Here is a 20,460-nt window from a genome sequence, read left to right as displayed (position 1 = left end):
AGGGCCGCTGTTCGCATCTCAGAGACGTTTCCGAGACCACCCATCTCGAACACAAAGGTACCACCCGGTGCGAGAGCCGCATACACGCCCTTGAAGAACTGGGCCCTGGTGTCCTCTGGCCGCAGGATCCAGTGCATGGCTGCGTTGGAGAAGGCTTTGGTGAAAGTTCCTTTCTGGAGCTCCGGTTTAGAGACGAGCTGAGTGGCATCGATAGCTATAGCAAGTCAATACACTGAATCAGGAACAAGAAAGTTGTGTTCTGAACAACGCTGGGGGCACCTACTCTCAAAGGTAGAGTTCTTGGCATCCTTGCAGAGCTCTCGAGCAGCCTCGATCATGCTAGGCGAGCTATCAATGCCGTGCATCGAACCACTACCTTGAGCCAGGATCTTGGCGAATTCGACATTCAATATGCCATCTGGATGGTCAGCTTGGGTCGGCCAAAAGGGAGATGAATGTTTACCGCCACATCCAATGTCGAGAAGGACATCGTCTTTTTGAAGATCCAGCCATCCAATCACTTTTGTCGCAAGCTTGGGCACAAAAGATGCTGAGTTCTGGTAGGCCTATCGCGCGTGTAAGTGATGAAGCTATCGCCAGAGAAAGTGGGGAATGCACCTTGGAAGACCACATATCCTTTTCTTGAGCCATGATTAAAGTATAGCAGGCGATTGATCGGGAAATTGTGTTTGGAACTTGGTATTCAGATAAAAGGTACTTCCTCGTTCTTTTATACCCGAGAGAGCGTCGCTTGCTGACGGCTGATGAGGAGAAGCTCTTGGAGCTCGCGCCGAGATCGGAGTCGTGAAACTACCCTGCAAGAATACATTTCCACCCCCAGATATTGACCGTCCAACATCATGACCTAAAGCATGGCTTTGATTCGCTAAAACATAGATCCGGCATAAGCGGCACGTCAATCTTGTCTACGTCAGGTCATGATAGGGACTAGCTACATATGCCCGCCGGTTGTCGGTGAAATTGGCTAACTGCCACTCCAGATCTGTCTCCGAGATAGCATACCCCAACCTATCAACCAGATGGAAACTACCCAATACCCCGGTATTTAATCGAGCTCTAGTAGGGGGAACCTGTCTTCACCCAAAGCATCCTCCACTCTCTTCATAATTGTCAATACCTTCTCCTCTTCCAATCGGCGGCCCACAACCTGAACACCCACGGGCAAGCCATGCATGGCGTCTGCATCGTAAAGCTTGTACGCTCCCTGTGCAATACCATTGAGACTCTTCAGCTTAAACCCGGCTGGTAATTGATCCTTGGCCTTGTCAACATGTGTTACTGGCAAGACACCAGCAGAGTAGTCAAGCTATAGCGGGTTAGCCTATCGCAATGAAAGTGCAGTCGGGGCAACATACCAAGTTGAACATGAAAGTGTAGCCACAGCTACTGCAGGCATCATGCATTCCCTTGTGAGGGACAGCCGGAGTCGCGTTCGGAGGGGTAATCAAACAGTCGACGCCAGACTTGTCCCACCAGTCGAACCACTTCCTCTTATACAGCTCGCGCTTGGCGTTGAGTCCCCAGATCTCGCTTCCAGACTGGGGATGCCAGTTGCGCAAGAGTCCAGCCCAAACAGGATCTCGTCTGACATACTTAACCCAGAGGTAGTGCAGATACTTGAGAGGTCGAGGTAGGTTGAAGTAGAAGGTCATCTGAGCTGCGCCGCGATCATTCCATTCGCCCCATCGGAAGAACGACTTGACTGTCTCGAGACCGTCGCTGCAGAGGAGAATAGATGCGAGGCATAGAGCTTCATACGGGGAAGGAGGGTCGATCTCAACGATCTCATGGCCTGCTTTCCGAAGAGCGGCTTCAGTGATTTCCAGAGCTCTCTTGCAGGCAGGGCTTGGATCCACGACGCCGTCTGTTCGAAGAATGCCAACTCGGAGACTCTTCTTTTCTGCGAAATCCCGCTCAATGTCGGACCTCCAGGGAAGAGGGTGGCAGGAGTAGTCGTAAGTCCAAGGCTTCATTTGAATGATTGATCGAGTGAAGTACGTCAAGTCGTTCAGCGTTCGCGCCATGGGGCTGTAGACTGCTGGTACACCATCCTGACCGGGCATGCTGGTGACCATGCCTGTCTTCATCCATCTTCCAGTCGAGCACTTGAGAGCATAGATTCCCGAGAAGTGAGCTGGGCAGCGAACACTTCCGGCGACATCGCTTCCAATGCCGATACGGCCGCCGAGAGCAAGAAGAGCACCCTCACCTCCAGTAGAGCCGCCTGCGGTGTACTTTTTGTTGTAAGGGTTTGAAGTCTCTCCCCACACATCGTTGGATGATTCGAAACTCAGGAGTGTAATGGGCACGTTGGTCTTGACATATGGCACAGCACCAGCGTCCTTGAGCATCCTCACAGTGTTACCATCAACCTTGACAGGCTTCCCCACATACGTGCTCATTCCGACTGTGCTGTCATAGCCGGCAACCTCGATTGTATCCTTCAAGCTCACAGGGATGCCGGCCAGAGGTCCCTTGAAGTTGATGGAACCATCGGTAAGCCACTTCTCAGCAGAAGAAAGCAAGACCTCTGTTACGCAGTTGGTCTTTTCGTGTGCTTTGAGGGCAACTTTGCCATAGGTGTGGAGGTAGTCTGCGGCCTTGCTGGGGTCCTTCTGTACGTCTTGAACTAGCTCCTCAATGGGCTTGTTGACGAGTTCTCGGTCCAAGACACTGAAGGGAGCATGGTAGGATGAGAGGCCTTGAATACGGCTTGTACGTTGTTCTTGTTTGAACTGACTAACATGGTGTTAGTTAGATGGACATTGGAATAGATTGGGTATTATATCGAGGTATATGCATCCTCTGAAACAAAGACTGACCAATCTCGCCGATGTTGTAGATAGTCCAAGAGAAACATGGTTATGTATATGGGGCCGGGTATAGACAAGCAAGACTAAGACTGGGCAAGTAAAAGGGAGGAAGAAGCTCAAGGAAATCTGAGAGTTGAAAAAGAATAAGTTGGAGGAAAGACAAGATCAATGAAAGCTGTATAAGAGGGTTGGACAAGAGGCAGATGGTCACGGGGTATCAAGATAAAGGCAAGTGTCGCCGAGCTCCGATCCGGCCTGGATAACCGGGGGTGGAACCGCTGATAGCCGCTGAGCCATTGGCTCCCCCGCAGTCCATCTCCGCTCCTGCCGTCCGTTTAGAGGGGCCGTGCTCCACTTTCCGGCAGTGATCCCCAGGCCGAGATAGGGAGCCGTCCGATGATAAAGATCCGAAGACGGTCAGCCTTGGGTTTTCAGATATTTACGGAGAAAGATAAACATGTAAAAATTCCTTTGAATGGTCTTTCCAAGAATTATCATCCTACCATCTCCTTACCATTTCGTGTATGTGAGTGAAAAGGGGAATAATATGAGAATTCCAAATCTTGGTCCTTGTGGAGACGAGACCAATCCACTTTCACGCCCTTTATCTTGTAGTTAATCACTTGTGGCTGGACATCCATGATTTACACGTACTCGCTGAATGATAACGATTCCAGCATAAGGAACTCGCTGGCCGGCAGTGATTCAGAGTGCCTCGTGCTTTGCGAAGGAGGAAGGTCGTTGTTCACACAGAGATGCTCATTGCACACAGACCCATCACCTGTTGCCCCCATCTCTAACTTGAACAACCTGAATGTCTCCATTACCTAACACAGGCAATACAAAGCATGTCAAGGAAATGCAATTATGAAGATGCAGTTAATTTAAACGACTCTATCACGTGGTATATTGAGCGCCATTGGCGGAGTAGACCTGCAAGGCGCTTGGTAGTGTCTCCAACGCCCACCCACCCTGGAGTCCTGGACGCATGTTCAGGGTCCATCCACCAAAAGGAGTCTATTACCACCCTGTTTTCATAGCCTTCACATGCGAGATAGGGATATTGATCCTGCGAGTTCTAACTAAGCTAACTTGCTGCATGAATTGGGAGATTCAATGATATTTCGGTTTCTACCAAGCTCATGCGATAGATAGATGAGTTCTCAGTCCACCTTGACTTGTGATAACGCTAACCTTGGTAACCTTGAGTTCTAGAAAGCAGAAATCAAAGATACACAATAAAGCGTCTGGAAAGAGCCCAGCTGGATAGTCTAATGCTTTGTGGGCTGGTTGCTGTTTATTGGTGCTAACAATGTCCCAGAGCAGTTAATCACTGTCAACGAATCCAACAACCAATGACTTGTCTACTATAGAACTGCCTCCAACCCCTGATTCTTTCCGAGAAATTCACCATAGCACGGCATCTTGACAGGACATTGCTCATCCTTGCAGCCGGTCAAGTCATGCGGGATCTTACCGGCTAGCCGGCCACCGGAGCAGTATGCCCCGATCTCCGACGCGGAGATCGGGTGGCCCGTGCACCACACCTCTGCGAACTCGGCAATCAGAAGCTTTTCCAGCTCTCCACCCACCGTCCGCATGAAGCAGCCCAATCCAATACCGACCGTCATATGAACTGAGTTGAAACATCTTTCCTCTGACATCCAACCGCCATCATGTCGGCCGGCGACCAGCACTTCTTGGACGTGGTAAGTTGCGCCGGCTTTCTCTGCTTGACGTCTTGTAGTTGACCATGGCCCCCTGCAGCTGTCAAATGCTATCCCACCCCAAGTCCGCCAGTACACCGACACTGTTACCGGCATAATCGAAAAAAATGTCGACCGCGCCGCCGAAGTTGTCAGGGAAAATCTCTCAACGTCGCAATGGATACCCGAGTCCGTGAGGCCTACGCCTCCCTTGAAGCCCGTTGTCGAGGTCGTTTCCCTGTCTCGAGGCGAGAGGCTGGTAGACTGGGCGGTGAAGCATAAAATTTTGACGGGCATCTTCGTGGTCGCGTGCGGAGCCGCCGTCTACAAGGGCTACCAGGCGACTCGATCTTGCAGAAAGACGAGGAGAGCAAAGAGGGCTAGGAATGGCGGCCGTACAGAGGTTATCGTCGTCGCCGGCTCGCCGAGTCTGCCCTTGACAAGATCTCTTGCTCTGGACATGGAGAGGCGGGGATTCATGGTCTACATTGTCTGCAACGCTGCCGAGGATGAGGGCATGGTCCTTGCCATGAAGAGACCCGATATCCGACCCTTGAGTATCGACACCACCGACGTGAGTTTGCTGATTTTGATATCAAGACCAAATGCTGACATCGACCCCAGCCACCCAATGCCGGCGCTGCCATCGAACATTTTGCTCTCTTCCTCCAGTCCCCTCAAGCTCCTGGACCCGGAATGAAGCCCAACCAGCTCACTCTGAAGTCTGTCATTCTCATCCCAAGCCTCCACTACCAGACTTCTCCCATCGCCACTATTCCCCCGTCCAGCTTCGCCGACCTGTTCAATACCCACCTCCTCCAGCCGATCCTCACAATCCAGGCCTTCCTGCCCCTCCTTACCTCGCGCCTGAACCCCATCGGGGAGAAATGGGTCCCTCCCAAGGTCCTTGTGTTTACGCCTTCCATCATCTCGTCCATTAACCCGCCTTTCCATGCCCCCGAGGCGACTGTCTGCTCGGCCCTTTCTGCTTTTACCGAGGTTCTCACTGCCGAACTTCGACCTCTTGATATCCCCGTTACCCACATGCAACTCGGCACCTTTGACTTTTCCAGCTTTGTGCCCGCTCGAGGCCACGGCCAGCAAGGTCTTATCAAGTCTGGAAACCCCGAGTCACCTCTCGTCTGGCCTGAGGGTGCTCGACATGTTTATGCCAAAAACTTTGTGGCACAGACCAGCTCTGCCATCTCGGGAGGCCGTATCCGCGGCCTGAGGGGCAGCTCTCTGCGAAGCCTCCATAACTCGGTCTTTGATGTGATCGATGGCTCCATCATTGCTGACTCCGTGCGTGTCGGCCTTGGCGCCAGCGTCTACGGATTCGTCGGACGATGGGCCCCCAGAAGCCTCGTTTCGTGGATGATGGGAATCCGCCGGGTGGATGAGCTGTCCACCTGGAAGACGAGCTCGTACGAGGGCTCTGAGGCCGATGAGGAGAGTGAGAACGGAGACGCCGAGGGAGGAGAGACGTCGACCGAGTTCGTCGCCGTTCCACCCGAGTCCAACGTTTGGGGCGGCGCTCATGAAGCCGAGGGAGCTCTCTGGACCCCTCAGACGTCCGAGACCTCTTGAACGAGGAACCCTTGATGATTCTACACAGGTCACCTAATGGATCTAATGTGTACCGCAAATAACGATGGGACATGAAAGAAGGATCCGTTCTGCTACAATAGACGCCGTCACGACTCCAATGATTATGTTATGTTAAACAACCCGACTCGCACAAAGATTGGTGAAAATACATATTTGATTTACTCTCTTCTCATCTCATCATCACTTGAATTTGCAACATGTTCCTCAGGAACCCAAGGCCCAGGAACTAATTGGGTATCATTGCCATTAAAATACCAAGTAGACGAAGCCTTTTGTACCATATCCATAATAATCTCGTCTGCGCCATTCGCTTTCTCTCCCATGTTGGTCAGATCCTTAATGTCCTCTTCCACGGAATCGTCCCCTGCCGCGCCATTTGCCTCCTCTTCCGTGACGGCCGCCATGTCTGCCTCCATCATCCCTGTCCCGATCCCGATCTCGGTCACGGTCGCGATCTCTGTCTCTTTGCTGCTCGCGTGGCCTGTCCATTTCCTCATCTCGTGGCATCTCCATTCGAACATCCTCGTCCTTCTTCTCCTCCGACTTAAGGGTTGGCTTCTCCAGGTTCTTGGACCACTTGGGATGGGCGCCCTCCTTGCAATCTGGACCATCGGGGCAGAAACCGGCAAGGTAAAAGGCACAGAGCTTGCGGCGGACGTGTTTCTTCGAGCAGTTGGGCCCCAGCGGACAGAATCCCATGTCATAGTGAGGACAGGGCGGCAGCCGACTCTGAGGATCGATGTGAAGGTAGAGGCATTCGTCGCCGTTTGAGCAATATCCATTGCGCATAAAGAAGTTGCATTCGGGCATCTTGCGCAAATTATACTCGTGAAGGAACTCGCAGTGCTCGCCCTTCTTGCACAGGCCGCGCAGCCAGTGCTTGCAGACGAGCGAGTTGAGGCCGCCCGTGGGCTGCGCCGTCTTCGCATCGGAGACGTGGCGCTCGGAGCATCGCGTGCCGTTGGGACAGTGGCCGGACTGGAAGGCCTTGCAGATGGGACGATCGGGGGGCAGGCCGACCTGGTATGTTCGCCGGAGGAAGGGCGAGAAGCGGAAGTTGTAGGAGGTCGCCGAGTGGTTGAGGATGGCGGATGCGGCAGACTCGACTGCGGCGGGCATGTTGGGCAGGAGGCCGAGGCCTTTATCGGCACAGGAGTAGGCTCTGTATCTCACTATCGATGCGTAATTGCTACTTGAGCGCGAGTGCTGGGTATTGTTTGCTGCGAGGGGAGAAACTTGGTGTTGATGTTTGAGGTCGAGGTTGAGGTTGACAATTTCACCACGCGTAGAAAGCTCCAGCAGCTTCAAAGCCCGTGACGATAGGCGTCTGTGGTGTGGGGAACCTTTGTCAGCGACCAAGATCGCCGCTAGTGGGCGCCACCCACCAGCTCCAGCCCAAGTTGAGTTCCATAACAAGCACCACAACTTGCTGTCGCATGTGACTATCCAAGCTTCATAAAATCGGTTATTAAATTGGAGTATAAAAACTCTTCTGTACTGACACGCTGATGAACGAAAGTCAATAGAAACATGTGAGCCACGCAATTACTAGTCCACCACTGTTGCCCTGTTGCCCGATGTTGGCAACTGCCCCTGCTCCGTTCCTCGCCCGTACCTTCCTGCTATATCTTGTGACCATCAATATGATCTCAACCCCATGGTTCATCTTTGGAACCTCCATCAATCTCAAGAAAAGTCGTCAATCATTAAATTCATGCCCCCTTGTCCTGTCGCCCAATCCAAAGGATCAATCATCACAGTGGATCAAAGGTGAGAGCTCAGATCGAAACATAAGTGCGCTGGACCTTCTGACCCATGAAGAAATGGCAGTTGACGTATCGATGAATTGAACTGTCCAGAAGGCTCTCGCGAGCGCGGCTTACCATCTCGTGTCTCTTTTCTGGTGTCATTCCCAGGGCAACCAATGGCTTGGCTGCGAAAGCTTCGAGACATTCCGAGATATTAGCCTGCATCAGCGTTCCCACGGTCCTCGACTTCTTGTCCCCTGGCCATGACGAAAGAGGAACCCTCTTGGTCACCATCTGGATGCGCCTGAAGCCCGCACGCTTGAGGGACTGCTTGATATCGTGCTTACCAAAGCCGACACAACCATGCTTGCGCATGCCCTCGGTACAGGTGTCAAAGAAGATACGCAATGGATCATCTTGCTTCATGGTGTTGTCGTCGCAGAGCACCGAATGGTCGAACTCTTGAAACTCGATCCACCCTCCGGACCTGAGGTGTCTTTCTTCTTGTCAGCGATGTACCCCCGATATCTCGGTATCACGTTGCTCACTCATGGGCATTATCGACCACGGCATCGAGGTCGAGTAGGAACCCAGCCACCCCCCTGAGGTGAACCAGGTCAAAGTTGTTTCCATGCGTCCATTCTGGGTCCTCGCAGTCTTCGACAAACATCTGGGCATTCAACGGCATCGATTCGGGCTGGATGGGCGACAGATCAGTCCCGACGACACTCGCACCTGGGTACAGGTCGGCCACTGTAACGGTCAGCCATGGTTTCGTACAGAAACTTTGGAAACGTGTTACCGTCCATTGCCCATGTTCCTGAGATCAACGTTAGTATGAAGCCATCAAGATTCTGGGATACTAACCGGTTCCCGTGCCGATGTCGATGATCTTTCGCGGAGAGCCACCGACATCCGACAAGAAGAGTTTACCACTCTGAAGTGATAGACTCGTTAGCAGTCGAACCGACCCCAGTTCCCTCAAGCTTGTGTGCCATGGTACGCACAAGTAGATGGAGAAACAGAGCATGTTCAGTTTCCTCACGAAGCTGTTCTCCGCTATCGTTGGGGAGGGGGTACCGCCCGCTCATGTAGCTGTGATACCGTCGGCCACACTCGTACTCAAAGCCATGAATGCTTGGAGGTAGCGAAGTGGAGCAGCTCGAGCTCAGATCCCAACGCGAACATTCGGACCTCTCCTCGTCATAGACGAGTTCGAACTCGTCCGTATCTTGATCTGTCGGCGTGTATGCGGACTCTATCCCCACGGTCGAGATGAGCGAGAAAGAGCGGGTATCGTCATCTTCCATCGTGTCGAGCGGCTCTAGGGCGAAGGAAGAGACTTGGTGGCAAGGGGGATAGACGACCTGAGATTCGGTACGCTTTATTACGGCAGGAATCATGTCCTCCTCGGTTGCGGCAACGCCACCACCTTGGCTAATTCTGTGAAACGACCAACTGCGACAGGTGCACAAGACCAAGAACCCCAATCAACATATGCAAGAGGTCATGAGGATATTACACGGTTGCTTCCATGACGGAGGGCCCACTCCGATGAACCCTTTTGGCTGCCGACACTGGCCTTTGATAAAGGGGTTTGCACTTGGTGTGCTTTATGATCTACTACGTACATACCGGCGCCAGTTGTTGATGATGAGTTTTGCGGTTGGCGCATGAAGGGACTCTGCGATTCGGCTGTTTGGTTCAGTTTGCACGAAGGAGGGGCGGAGTTTGTTTGCTTCACATGGCCCAAGCGGCGACACAGTACGGAACAAATGCCAAAGAGCCTTTCTGGAGAGCCGAGAGACAGTCGAATACACTTTCAGAGTGCAGAGAGTCTCTATCTGAAAAGTGTCTGAAGTATATTCTTGCAGAGGTTGAGCGGGCGGGTACCTACTAATAACAGGTCTTCTATATCCCTCCTCGAAACGGAAACGAGAACTGACAACGGATCGGTTGGGCAGATCTGAGAGACTCGGCCTAGGCCGGACGGACCAGGGTTGGGCAAACATGCATCTGCACTCGCTTACCTACTGCTGTGCGAGGTCGTCTACTTGAGCCTCGCAGAAGACTCGCAGACTGCCCACCACTTTGCGGGTCGGCTTCGGTCTCACATGCTACAAGACTCAATGTTCGGTCTGCTGTTCTCATTACCTATTCGCCAACCCTTGGTACGTCCTGCATCGACATTGCCCGCCCACCGGGTAATGGATATCGGTTATTTCCCCCATGCCAGCCGACAGGTATGCGCGCCGTCCAGCTCAAGGCCAAGATAATGCAACCAAGTCAGGTTGGCTGGGGTGCAGACGAGCCTGGTGAGCTTATTGGTTTCAGTTCCTTGTGGTGTACTCTACATAGGACCGTTGGAGAGCTCCCTCGTGTCTGTGCTAAATGCAGCAGTTAAATTTGCATATGTTGAATGTAACATCATCTCGGACTTGTGCGAAGCTGACATGGAGGTTCCGAATCGCCAATATGGCATCACACAACATTGACTCCCGGTACGACGTCACGGATACAAGAGGGCCAGAGCCCCATACGCACCTAATCAACCCGTACATCCGGGGCGCGGCCGAGGCTGTGCGCATTAAACAATGGATCGAAATAAAGCAACAGCCTGGCTCTCTGAATGCGGCAACGGGGAAACACTCCGAGGGGCTCCTGATGGCTTCACCTCACCTCGCCGTTTGAAGCTAAAAACAGAAAAACAGAGCATGACAGCGTGTCAGACAACTCCACAGAGTACGTACCGGGGGCTCTGCACACACTACCGAGACATTTGATTTCAGCAGAATTCCTTCTGCTGGGCTTTGCAAGCTGATTTGGATGGGATTGGACGTTGGCTGTGTGGTTTCTGGAAACGACGCTAACAGTTGTCTCCCAGCGCCGCGCCGCCCCAGCAAGGATCCATGGGATTCTGATGTGCCAGACATTGACATCTCTGCAGGGTTGCTTAAACCCCGGGCTGCCATACCAGCCATGTGGAGGAAACGCCGGCGGCAGGTCACGCCAGTACGGACGTCTGAGCGAGAGTCTGGAGTTGGCAGTTGGCGAGCGACTCTGCCCTGCGTATACCTTGGGAGGCCGCTAGCCCCGGTGGCTGGTCTCAAGTTGACATCCAGATGATGCAGGTTGGCGGCACGTCACGGTTTCTGAACTCACAACCGAGTGGGCCTAGGTCTTGGTTGGAGGTTTCGGGGATGGCGGAGGGAGATGGAGATGAGAAGGCCTAGGCTCAAAGGCCTCTCGGGTTATTAGGATGATTCATGGCGAGCAGCAGCGAGGTTTAGAGCCTGGTCCTGGCTCAACTTGGCTGTCAGGGCGAGCAGCTTGCAAGGACTGGGAGCTGAAGAGGAGGTGTTTCACTCCACTGAATGTTGCGCCCAAATGGCCAGCATCCCTGGCCGTTTTTTAATTATGGAGCCAATCTCACCATTTAGTGCGTTCCAAGTGTTCGTCGACCTTCCAGAACTTCGATGGCAGGGCGAATCCGTGGAGCCGCACGGCTGTCGACGCCCTTATCGGAGGCTGTTCTGTTGGGCCTGGCTCGGCGCTTCTGGCACAACAAGCCGGGGAGGGGACCTAGACGCCTGGGATTGTCCTTGATGTCCTCGACCGTCGTGGATTGTCCCGGTCCCCAAGATGGAGGTTGAGACATCGAGGAGAGGACAGCCAACACTAATGCTGCTGAGAACAAGTCCCATCTTGGCTGAGACTGTTTCACCCCTTGGATCACGCCGATTCTTCAGCAGGATCACTCGCTCTGATCCTGCTGCGGCCCCGGTACGAGCCCGGTTCGAAGCCGAGCCCTGGTGGCTCACGACAATGCCTTCTTCAAACCAAACTCCAGAGCCAGTCGGATTCGGCGACTTATACGGGGGAGACTCGTGCACGAGTCACCCCGCTGTCCCGTAGCCATAGCCGCACGTACGCACGCACGCACGCACTCACGCTCACAAAGGCGCGCACCGAAGAGAGGACTCATCTCCCAAGGACGGAACGGCGTCTGCTCGGCTGGGTTCTCGGTGGGCAAGGCAATGCTCAAGGGCACGCACAGATGTACTGTACGTGTCTCGTCTTGCTGGCCTGTCATTGCGTTTCATCTTTTTTTTCCCTCTACCCTTTTTACGACAGGGCTGTATCGTGGTCCGGGGAGGCCGCGGCTTGTCTCTGTCAAGTGTCAGTGTCAGTCATTATCAATGCTTCGCTTCAACCACCAACAAGCACGGCCGAGGGACAGCTCCTCTGGTGCCTCGGGCGTCCTGTCCTCAATGAGGGACGTGACGCGGACAGACAGGCAGGACAGGGCAGGGCAGGGCAGGGTTCTTGAGCTCTTTACGCGAGGGAAAGAAGAAACGAGAGAAAGCGGCCTCGCCCGAATGTCCCGCTTCGGTCCAGCACAGCACTGGCCTGCCAAGCGCCATGGGGTTGTTGTCATTTGGCGATGGATGGATTACAGAGGTTTACCATGACCAAATTGGCGTGGTCCAAGGCTGGCCCGAGGCTGGTTCAAGGCTCAATGATTGGGAGAGACGGACTAATGACAGCCATCAACAAGGCGGTCCGACGGACAGAGCACAGGACCCTTGAAGGCTCGCTCAGCTTTGCTTTACTGTCGAAGCAACGATGCACAAGTCTCATCATCCATACATTTCTGAACGACTCCCCGCAATTATGTCATGCATCATGGATGGTTTCGCCGTATCCTGGACCCTCCCGTAATTTGGATACCGGACGGGACCCTGCTCCACCAGCATCAGCCGCCCTGCCCAGCCCAGGCCGGCCCTCGATCCTCTGCCCGGCCGGGCTTGTTCGCTCGTTATGAGCTGGCCGCCGTCCATCCATCCCTCCATCCATTGAGCATTATATAGTCGACCAATCCTTCTTGACCGCAGCCATGATGCTCCTCGGCCTCGTTTGGTGCCTAACAGTCTTCTCCAACTCATCAATTCTCCTTCCTTGACCTTGAAGCTCTAAGCCATCGGGCTGGTTGTTGGAGCATGACCTTTTCGCGCAGCATTAAAAGACAAGACACATCCGCACACAGTTCGATCTTTGCAGACTCTGTCCTGGGTCATTCACTCGCTGCTTGAACGTCTATCGCCTTTGTTTCCCATATTTCGTCTCTTTAGTCGCCCATCATGAGTTCTTCTCGCAAGTCGCGGATCGCGTCGAGCATGTCCAATGTCATGTTCACCAACGCCGTCTACTTCCCCAACTACAGGATATACCAGGGCGACACACCGGGGATGCTCAACTACAGCTGCATCAACCATGTTTACTATGCGTATGCCAGTGTTTCAGCCGATGGTGGTGTTTTTGTAAGTTTCGCCCATCATCATCATGTGCCCGGGCGGCCGAAGATCGGTGCTGACTCGGGCCCCTGCCCTGCTCTAGCTGAGTGATGAGTGGGCGGATGCTGGAGCGCCTGTCGACGGTGTACAAGGCGGGCTGGGCTCCCTGATGCACCTCAAACAGAAGCATCCTCACCTTCGGGTGGTTTTGTCTGTTGGAGGCGGCAATTCGTCAGAGGTTTTCCCCCTGGTGGCCTCTAACACGCTGCTGCGTGACAACTTTGCCCGGTCAGCGAGGGGCCTCGTTGAAGCCTCTGGCCTGGACGGAATCGACAGTAAGTGGCAGCTGAGACAATGACTTGGGCCTTGGTCTTGCTGCGGACGAAATGCTGACTATGTCACCCGTGATAGTTGCCTGGGAATACCCGTGCGATGCGCAGCAAGGTTACGACTTTCTCGCGCTGCTGGCGGCCATCCGTATTCACCTGCCTGAGGAGCACTACATTCTCACGGCGGCGCTGCCCGCCAACAAGGCCATCCTGCAGTTTCTCGACCTGAAGCTGGTGACCGAGTACCTGGATTTCATCAACCTGATGGCGTACGATTTCTTTGGCAGCTGGACACCAAAGGCAGGCCACCACTCGCAGCTGTACGCCATGAACAAGGAGGAGACCTCAGGATCAGCGGGGGTTTCGTATCTCATGTCCAAGGGGTTCCCGCCAAAGAAGATCCTGCTGGGCATCCCGACATTTGGGCGAAGCTTTCTCCACTGCTCGGGGCTGGGCACAAGTTCAAGGGCGTGGGAGGCGCTGAGGATGGCACCTTTGAGTACAACCAGCTCCCACGCAAGGGCTGCAAGGAGGTTGTCGACAAGCGCCATGTGGCAGCGCAGTGCGTGGGCGCAGACGGTGGCTTTGTGACGTACGACAACCCGGACACGGTCAAGATCAAGGCTGGATTTTGCAAGCAAAAGGGACTAGGGGTAAGTCGACCAGTGGTTGTTGTTCTCGGTGTCTTGCATTTGTCTTGGACGAACCACCGACGTGTCTCTCCCCCACGTCGGGGTGCAAGCCGGGTACTTGGGTAGTAGTTTGTGGTTACCAGATCGCTAACTGCGGCATATAGGGTCTCTTTTACTGGAACGGCCCGGCCGACGCCAAAGAAAAGTCGAGGAGCCTAATTGCGGCTGGCTTCCGCGCCTTGCACTCTTCGTAAGAAGAGGGGGCTCTGCCATCGTGAAAGAGGGAGCTATGATGGCTATCCCTGGTACGACGTGACGGTTCAATGTCCTTGTCTCGCGGGCTGTTTGATCACAGCCTGCTTTCTGCATACTAGACGGTGCGAGACGGCGTTTCATCATCATCCATCAACAGCATCAGAAGGGGCATTTGCTGGCGTTTCTTTTCTTCTTCTTCTTTTCTTTTGTCTTTTATGGTTTCCTTTTCTCCTTTGTTGTTTGGGAAAACTTGGTTGGTTTACTATCATGAACGCCTTACAGGGATGGGTCGGCACACGTTGTTTCTTCTGGCAAGAGCCGCGAAAATGGGAGAGAGGGATATCATCGGCATCGGCATGACGGACGGGATTGTTATAGACTCAATAGACGGGGGGTTGGCGTTTCTTCCAGGCAGCTGGGGTGGGAGACAAGCACTGGATGCTCGACTCCCTCCTGGACACGGATGGTTCACTGCCAACCTGATTATCCTTCCAACAACAGCTTACTCTCATGATTCATGGCGACGGGTCTCGTGTCTGCTGGTCAGGATTACAATGCATCACTAGGGGGATCGAGAGAGACATCGGGCAAACGGGACACGCCGGGGTATAACGAGACGCGATAGCCGTCTGATCAGAGGAAGCGCCGCGTCAACTGGTGGTCGCGCTGGATCGGCGGTTGAACAAGTCAGGCAGGCAGGGAAGCCTTGTTGGGCAACGACACGATGGGAGTGGTGGATGAGACGTTCAAGTGGGTGTGGGTTGCAACGGCGCATGGCCCCCACGAGGGATTGGGGTCTTTTGGAGCTATCCAATGCGAGAAGACGCCAGAAAAGAGAGACCGTTTTGGGTTTCCCGGTTCCCGTGTGCCTGGTGTTGGTCTGGATCTTTGGTGAGGGTGGGCGATGGATGGGTTTCCTGAAATAGGTGTTCCGTTGAGATGTATGGGGTCGCATGTAAGATGGTGTTTTTGATGGTGTATAGGTATTCGTCACATGTCAAGTCACGATACTTGAAAATGCGTAAAAGCGGCATGCGACATAAAGATTACCTTACAATTGACCTAAAAACACCATATAACCTTTAAGGAACCTGCAGCAGTTTTTTTTTGGCCGCATTGGGCATCATCCACGTGCGATAAGATAAGGCTGGAGCTTACTTCCGTCATGCTGCCTAGGACGTCGATACCCTCAGGAAGCTTTCAACAGCAACATTGACCTTTGTCACCTTCTCAACATCTCGACACGTTGCCTGAAAGCAGACGGGTACTTGGTCGCATAAAGATGCCCACGGAGCGGCAACCGTCGTTCAGTCACTCAACACACACTCCTCCTCACCACCATGTCCGGCACCGATAGGGATCCGTCCCCACCGATTGCGGCCTCCGGGCTCGCTCCCGCCGCCGAGCTCCTCCACGAGCAGCAACAACCCGACGACGAAGCCCCGCTTGAGCCCCCGATGCCTCCGTTCGAGCCTCTCTTTGCACTCCTGACCAACTCTACCACAAACACCACCGTCCACCCCCGCATCCACTACCTCTTCTCCGACGACGACCCTTCTGTCCTGGCGAGTCCTGCCGTCGACCGCGCCCTTGTCGTGGACCTTGTTCCTGCTCCCGAGGGAGACTCAAGTCGATGGGCTGTCTCTTGGGCTGCGAGCTTGACACCAGACTTTGCCGTCACAAAATCCAACGTGGCTGTACAACAAAGCGAGGGCGATGACGACGGCCGTAACGGGGGCGCCCTCATGCTCCGCGTCGAAGGCGTAGAACGCGAACCCGTCGAGATGCGCCCCGACAGCCTCCCCAGCTCCGGCAGCGGCGCCATCGGCGGCGAAGACGTCGACGTGCTCGCCGAAGACTTTCGGCGACGTATGGGTGTGCTCAAGAAGGTTGTCGACGAGGGAGAGAAGCGCCGCGCCCTAGTAGGACAACAACATGAAGACGAGCAAGTAGACGAGGACGAGGGTCCACCCGACGAGGCGATAGTGGACTATGACAGCGTCGAGAAGGGAAAGGAAAAGGCCAAGGACTGAGTGAGACGTCTACCGGAATCTGATACCTTTGTGGGTATTCAGTGTGTATGCGCACAACAACTGTGAGACGCTTCAGTTTGGCCCCATCACGGATGGACACTTGCGCATGCTATGCTTGAGGGCTTCTTTGTTTAGTTTACACGATGCCTCCGCATGGCATGAACGACAAGAAGTCGAGTGTTTTCTAGAGAGAGGATGCGATTGGATTATCAGGTGGACCAGGCACCTTTGTTCAGAGAGATGGATGAATGGATGTATGGATGTATGGGTAAAATTGGTTTGGCGTATGGGATTTGTTTCACCCGAGTATCTCGACTCTCTCTATGTTTGGATCAACTAAAGTAGGCCCAAGCTTCGGTGTATGAATTGGACTTTTTATCATGCGAATCCTTGTTGTCTTTAAAACTGTGACAATGACAAGGGAGTAAAAGTAAACACGGCGTAGCAAAAAGATTGATTAAAAGCTCATATACTGTATAAACGCCCCTAACTAATGCAAATCGAAAGAAGAAAAAAACTCCAGAATGGCGACAGAGAGAACAACGCAGAGGCCCGATTTATATCCTTTCAACAACAAAAACCAAGCAAGAGATGAGGACAGGCTATCGGGCTGTGGCAGCAGCAGCAACAAAACATGGTGCGGGCAGGGAATACGCAGGAGACAGTCAAAGAAAAAGCAGCAGGCAAGGATCGCCGCGAGGCCAAGAATCGGTTTCCTCTCTTCAGATGCGTATATATCCTCAAGATGGCAATACGGGGCGATGGCTGGGCTATACAACAGCCACGCCCAAACAAGATACTTTTGGGGAGTCAACCTTTTATCCTCCGGGCACCTATTTTGGGATTGAAGGCAGGTGCATGCGCCCCTTGGTGATCTGGTCAAGGAGGGCGGTAGCTTGGCTGTCGTCTGCGCTTCGGCCCATGATGCGAGATCGCCGGCCGATGGCGTTGATGGCAGGTAGAGTGCGGTTGATGTCGTCGACGAGGCTTCGCTTCTTGTTGTCGTTGTTCTGGCCCTTGATGACAAAGATGTAGATGAGCACGATGATGACGATGACGAGAATGATTGCCACTGCATACAAAGTTAGCTGGCCGTTGACAGGGCTGCATAAACCGTTGACACTCACCACAGATACCCAGGCAGATCCACTTCTTCTTGCGAGTCTTGCGGGCCGTGTTGACGGCGACGCCAATCTCCTCGTTACCCTTATCGAGGTTCTCGACCACCTCCTCGGCCTTCTGCTCAATCTGGGTGACGGCAACCTCCTGCTCGATGACCAAGGTGTCCATATCCTGGAACAGCTGGGCGAGCTCAACCATCTGCTGCTCAATCTTGACAAGGGCGGCGTGACGATCCTGGACAGCGCTGAGAGCGGCGCGGGCGCGGCCCTGGCGGTCGCTCTGCATAAGGGCCTGCTGGAAGACCTGACCACCGGTAGTGTCCTCGACAGCGGCCTGGACCTCAGCTTCGCTGGCATCGGGGCGAACGATACGGTACTGGCGGGCCATCTGGTCCTGGGTGCGCTTTCGGAACTGCGACTCAACCTGCTGGTACTGCTGAATGGCCGACTTGAGGCGGCGGTCGATACGGGTGACGTGGGGGTTGTTCTTTGCCGACCGGGCCTCAGGGTTGGACTTGACGACGCGGACGCGTTCTGTGAGGCCGCGGTAGAGGCTCATGGTGTCGGCAGAGAGGGCATCGAGCTGCTGGTTGGCGGCGCTCGAGGCCGAGCTGTCGGCGTCATCGAGTGTTCGCTGCTGGATGTGACGGAGCTCCTCAAGGTTCTTCTCGACGGTGTCGATGCCGCGGTCAATGTCGCGGCACTCGTTCAGGATGGCGTTGGGGTCGCCATGGCCGAAGGAGCTGGCGTTGTGGGCGAGGGGCTCCATCTCGACGTTGCCTACGGATCGCGTCATGTCAGCGCGCTGTGGAGGACGGACGACGGCCAGCCCAATATCCAGTTCATCACAATCTCACCTCCGAAACCACTCTGCGCGGGAGGGCTGTTGTACCCACCTCCATAACCGCCATTATTTCCATAACCGCCGGTAGGAGTGTTGTAGCCCGTGTCGGGCGAGTCGTAGGGATTTTGTCTTCCGTATCTATTCACGTGCGTCAGCAAGGGGGTCGAGGGGCGAAATCGAACGCGTGGGATGCGACAACTAACCCGTACTGCGAAACATGTTAGCAAATATCAATACTAAGGAGTATTGTGTTGATTAGGAGAATTAGAGACCCGAAAATCGAATTGCGATGCTCAATTCGGGTCGGTGGTTGGAGTCACTTGAAGGGATTGGGGCAGGAGGCAGGCAGAATAGGAGGCGAGACTAACACTCATGGTGGGCGACTGAGCAGAGCTCTACTCAAAAGCTGTGAATGGATTTGTTTCGGGAGATCGAATAAGCTCCCTTTGGAGGTTTCGTCGTCGTCGGGCTTGATCTTTAAAGCTCGAATCGTGCGGTTTTGACCTGGTGTGGTGTTTTCGCCTTCCTCCTCGTATTGTAGGTTTTGGGTATATTGTAGGGAAAGGAAAGCTTCGGTGGTGGCTGGACCCGAGATCTCGTCGCACAGCAAGGAGAAAACGACTCGAGAATAAGAGAGAAAATAGCGAAGGTCGAGACTTTGAAGGAGGGGGGCGTAAGGGAAGGTAGAAAAGGAAAAAGAAGACAGAAGGGGGGGCCGATGGAACGAGAGAGAGAGGGCGTGGATGAGGAAAGGTAAGAAAGAGGCAAAAGACGGGAATGGGGAAGACAGACGGTGTGAGATGGACTGGACTAGACGGACAGGCATGGGAGTGGCCACTGAGTTGGAGGCGCGCCATGGTCCAGCCACTGGGGGACGGGCGCTTGGGCGCTCCAGCTGCTGCTCACTGCCTCTACTGGGCTGCAGGTGGGTTCTTTTAGCGGCTAGATGCCCTGGGGATGGATCAAAGCCACCAAGTCGGTTGTCCGTACGGGCAGATGGTCCGTAGGCATCGTCACCCATGAATATGCAGCGAGTGCTGTCCTAGCAGCAGTCACTAAAGATCTTGACAGAGCAATTCGCAAAATAATTACTCAATTTGATCTAAAAGCTCGTAGTTGACGCCTTCAATCAAGGTAGCTCGCTCTATCTCAATACCAATCTCAGACCGTCACGGTCGCAATCTCGCAAGCCTCCTCGGACTGCTACTGCTCCAAGATTAACTCGCCAGGCCCCAACCCAGCAGCCCCTTGGACAGAAGGGCAGCACCCAAATGCTACAGCTCGAATCAATCATGCGACGCTCAATTGGAGGGGGCCCTGCATGGATCTCTCTGTCCGTAGGCTAATGAGCTTGGGCGGCAGAGCAATGGAGCCTGCACGGTTTGCTGTGCTTCTTTTTAGGGGTCGGGTCCCACGATCCCCAGTAATAACAACTGGCTGTCAAGGGTCCTCTCATTGGTGATGGCCCCTCCACTGTTTCACATTTGCACGCGGCTGCTTTATCCCATGGATGTTCAAACCTCGCCATCTGTAACACGTCTGGTGTTGTATCTTGCTACGTATGAAGCAACAGCGTCATGATCATGTTCATCATTACCACAAATTCTACCCTCATTCTTGACACCAGAAACAAACTCCACCGGTACTACGCCCCCAAGAACCGAACATCCGCATGTAGGCTGACACGGAAAAGCCCTGCGAGCCCACGCTAATCCCTCAGCTCTTAGCTCCAGGGACGCCACCTTTTTGGAGATTGGCACTGACCGGGGTTGGCCTGGAACAATCCTCAACCAAGCTTCGCCCAGCGTGGGGCTCGTGTCAAGGGTGCTCGCGATTCTGCGAGGTTATTTTCGGATTCATAAAGAAAATATGGAACTCTACTCCGTGTGATCGCCAGACTCGTCCACAAACGCTGTCATCAACGGCCTCGTCTTACCACGTTCATGCATTTCGCAATAGAAATGCCCTCTTGGGGGACTTTGGTCAGCTCCACCCACGGGCAGGATTCGTCTCACTCACATCACACCCTTGCCCTCTCATCAACCCGCCACAGAGA

The 20,460-nt window shown here is 54.0% G+C and overlaps 8 protein-coding genes across 8 annotated transcripts; 3 read left to right on the top strand and 5 right to left on the bottom strand.

The window, feature by feature from the left end:
* Window positions 1-1,066: 1,066 nt before the first annotated feature.
* MRS44_001384 (uncharacterized protein) lies at window positions 1,067-2,881 on the bottom strand (the record flags this gene model as incomplete). Its single annotated transcript, XM_046274918.2, has 3 exons — window positions 1,067-1,327; window positions 1,377-2,760; window positions 2,844-2,881. The coding sequence occupies 3 exons, from the start codon at window positions 2,879-2,881 to the stop codon at window positions 1,067-1,069; spliced, it is 1,683 nt and encodes a 560-aa protein (XP_046138351.1).
* A 1,629-nt stretch (window positions 2,882-4,510) lies between these two features.
* Window positions 4,511-6,127, top strand: MRS44_001383 (uncharacterized protein; the record flags this gene model as incomplete). The annotated part of the gene is made up of 3 exons (XM_046267380.2): window positions 4,511-4,543; window positions 4,602-5,114; window positions 5,165-6,127. The coding sequence occupies 3 exons, from the start codon at window positions 4,511-4,513 to the stop codon at window positions 6,125-6,127; spliced, it is 1,509 nt and encodes a 502-aa protein (XP_046138352.1).
* A 357-nt stretch (window positions 6,128-6,484) lies between these two features.
* On the bottom strand, window positions 6,485-7,267 carry MRS44_001382 (uncharacterized protein; the record flags this gene model as incomplete). Its single annotated transcript, XM_046274919.2, has 1 exon — window positions 6,485-7,267. The coding sequence occupies one exon, from the start codon at window positions 7,265-7,267 to the stop codon at window positions 6,485-6,487; it is 783 nt and encodes a 260-aa protein (XP_046138353.1).
* Window positions 7,268-7,926: 659 nt separating this feature from the next.
* On the bottom strand, window positions 7,927-9,571 carry MRS44_001381 (uncharacterized protein; the record flags this gene model as incomplete). The annotated part of the gene is made up of 6 exons (XM_065623676.1): window positions 7,927-8,383; window positions 8,445-8,649; window positions 8,699-8,716; window positions 8,764-8,833; window positions 8,904-9,339; window positions 9,528-9,571. The coding sequence occupies 6 exons, from the start codon at window positions 9,569-9,571 to the stop codon at window positions 7,927-7,929; spliced, it is 1,230 nt and encodes a 409-aa protein (XP_065480111.1).
* A 1,843-nt stretch (window positions 9,572-11,414) lies between these two features.
* On the bottom strand, window positions 11,415-11,989 carry MRS44_001380 (uncharacterized protein; the record flags this gene model as incomplete). The annotated part of the gene is made up of 2 exons (XM_065623675.1): window positions 11,415-11,765; window positions 11,828-11,989. The coding sequence occupies 2 exons, from the start codon at window positions 11,987-11,989 to the stop codon at window positions 11,415-11,417; spliced, it is 513 nt and encodes a 170-aa protein (XP_065480110.1).
* Window positions 11,990-13,037: 1,048 nt separating this feature from the next.
* On the top strand, window positions 13,038-14,405 carry MRS44_001379 (uncharacterized protein; the record flags this gene model as incomplete). The annotated part of the gene is made up of 5 exons (XM_065623673.1): window positions 13,038-13,217; window positions 13,294-13,525; window positions 13,602-13,761; window positions 13,824-14,172; window positions 14,316-14,405. The coding sequence occupies 5 exons, from the start codon at window positions 13,038-13,040 to the stop codon at window positions 14,403-14,405; spliced, it is 1,011 nt and encodes a 336-aa protein (XP_065480109.1).
* Window positions 14,406-15,746: 1,341 nt separating this feature from the next.
* MRS44_001378 (uncharacterized protein) lies at window positions 15,747-16,439 on the top strand (the record flags this gene model as incomplete). Its single annotated transcript, XM_046274920.2, has 1 exon — window positions 15,747-16,439. The coding sequence occupies one exon, from the start codon at window positions 15,747-15,749 to the stop codon at window positions 16,437-16,439; it is 693 nt and encodes a 230-aa protein (XP_046138357.1).
* An 833-nt stretch (window positions 16,440-17,272) lies between these two features.
* MRS44_001377 (uncharacterized protein) lies at window positions 17,273-18,778 on the bottom strand (the record flags this gene model as incomplete). Its single annotated transcript, XM_065623672.1, has 5 exons — window positions 17,273-17,511; window positions 17,567-18,340; window positions 18,418-18,542; window positions 18,587-18,612; window positions 18,773-18,778. 5 exons carry the CDS (start codon window positions 18,776-18,778, stop codon window positions 17,273-17,275), a joined length of 1,170 nt encoding a protein of 389 aa, XP_065480108.1.
* Between the last annotated feature and the right edge of the window lie 1,682 nt (window positions 18,779-20,460).

This window comes from Fusarium solani, assembly GCF_023522795.1.
Source record: "Fusarium solani strain SB1 chromosome Unknown bctg00000000, whole genome shotgun sequence".
In the NCBI taxonomy this organism is placed as follows: Eukaryota; Fungi; Ascomycota; class Sordariomycetes; order Hypocreales; family Nectriaceae; genus Fusarium; species Fusarium solani.
The sequence above is the reverse complement of the archived record's forward strand: the minus strand, read 5'-3'. Positions and strand labels throughout refer to the sequence as shown.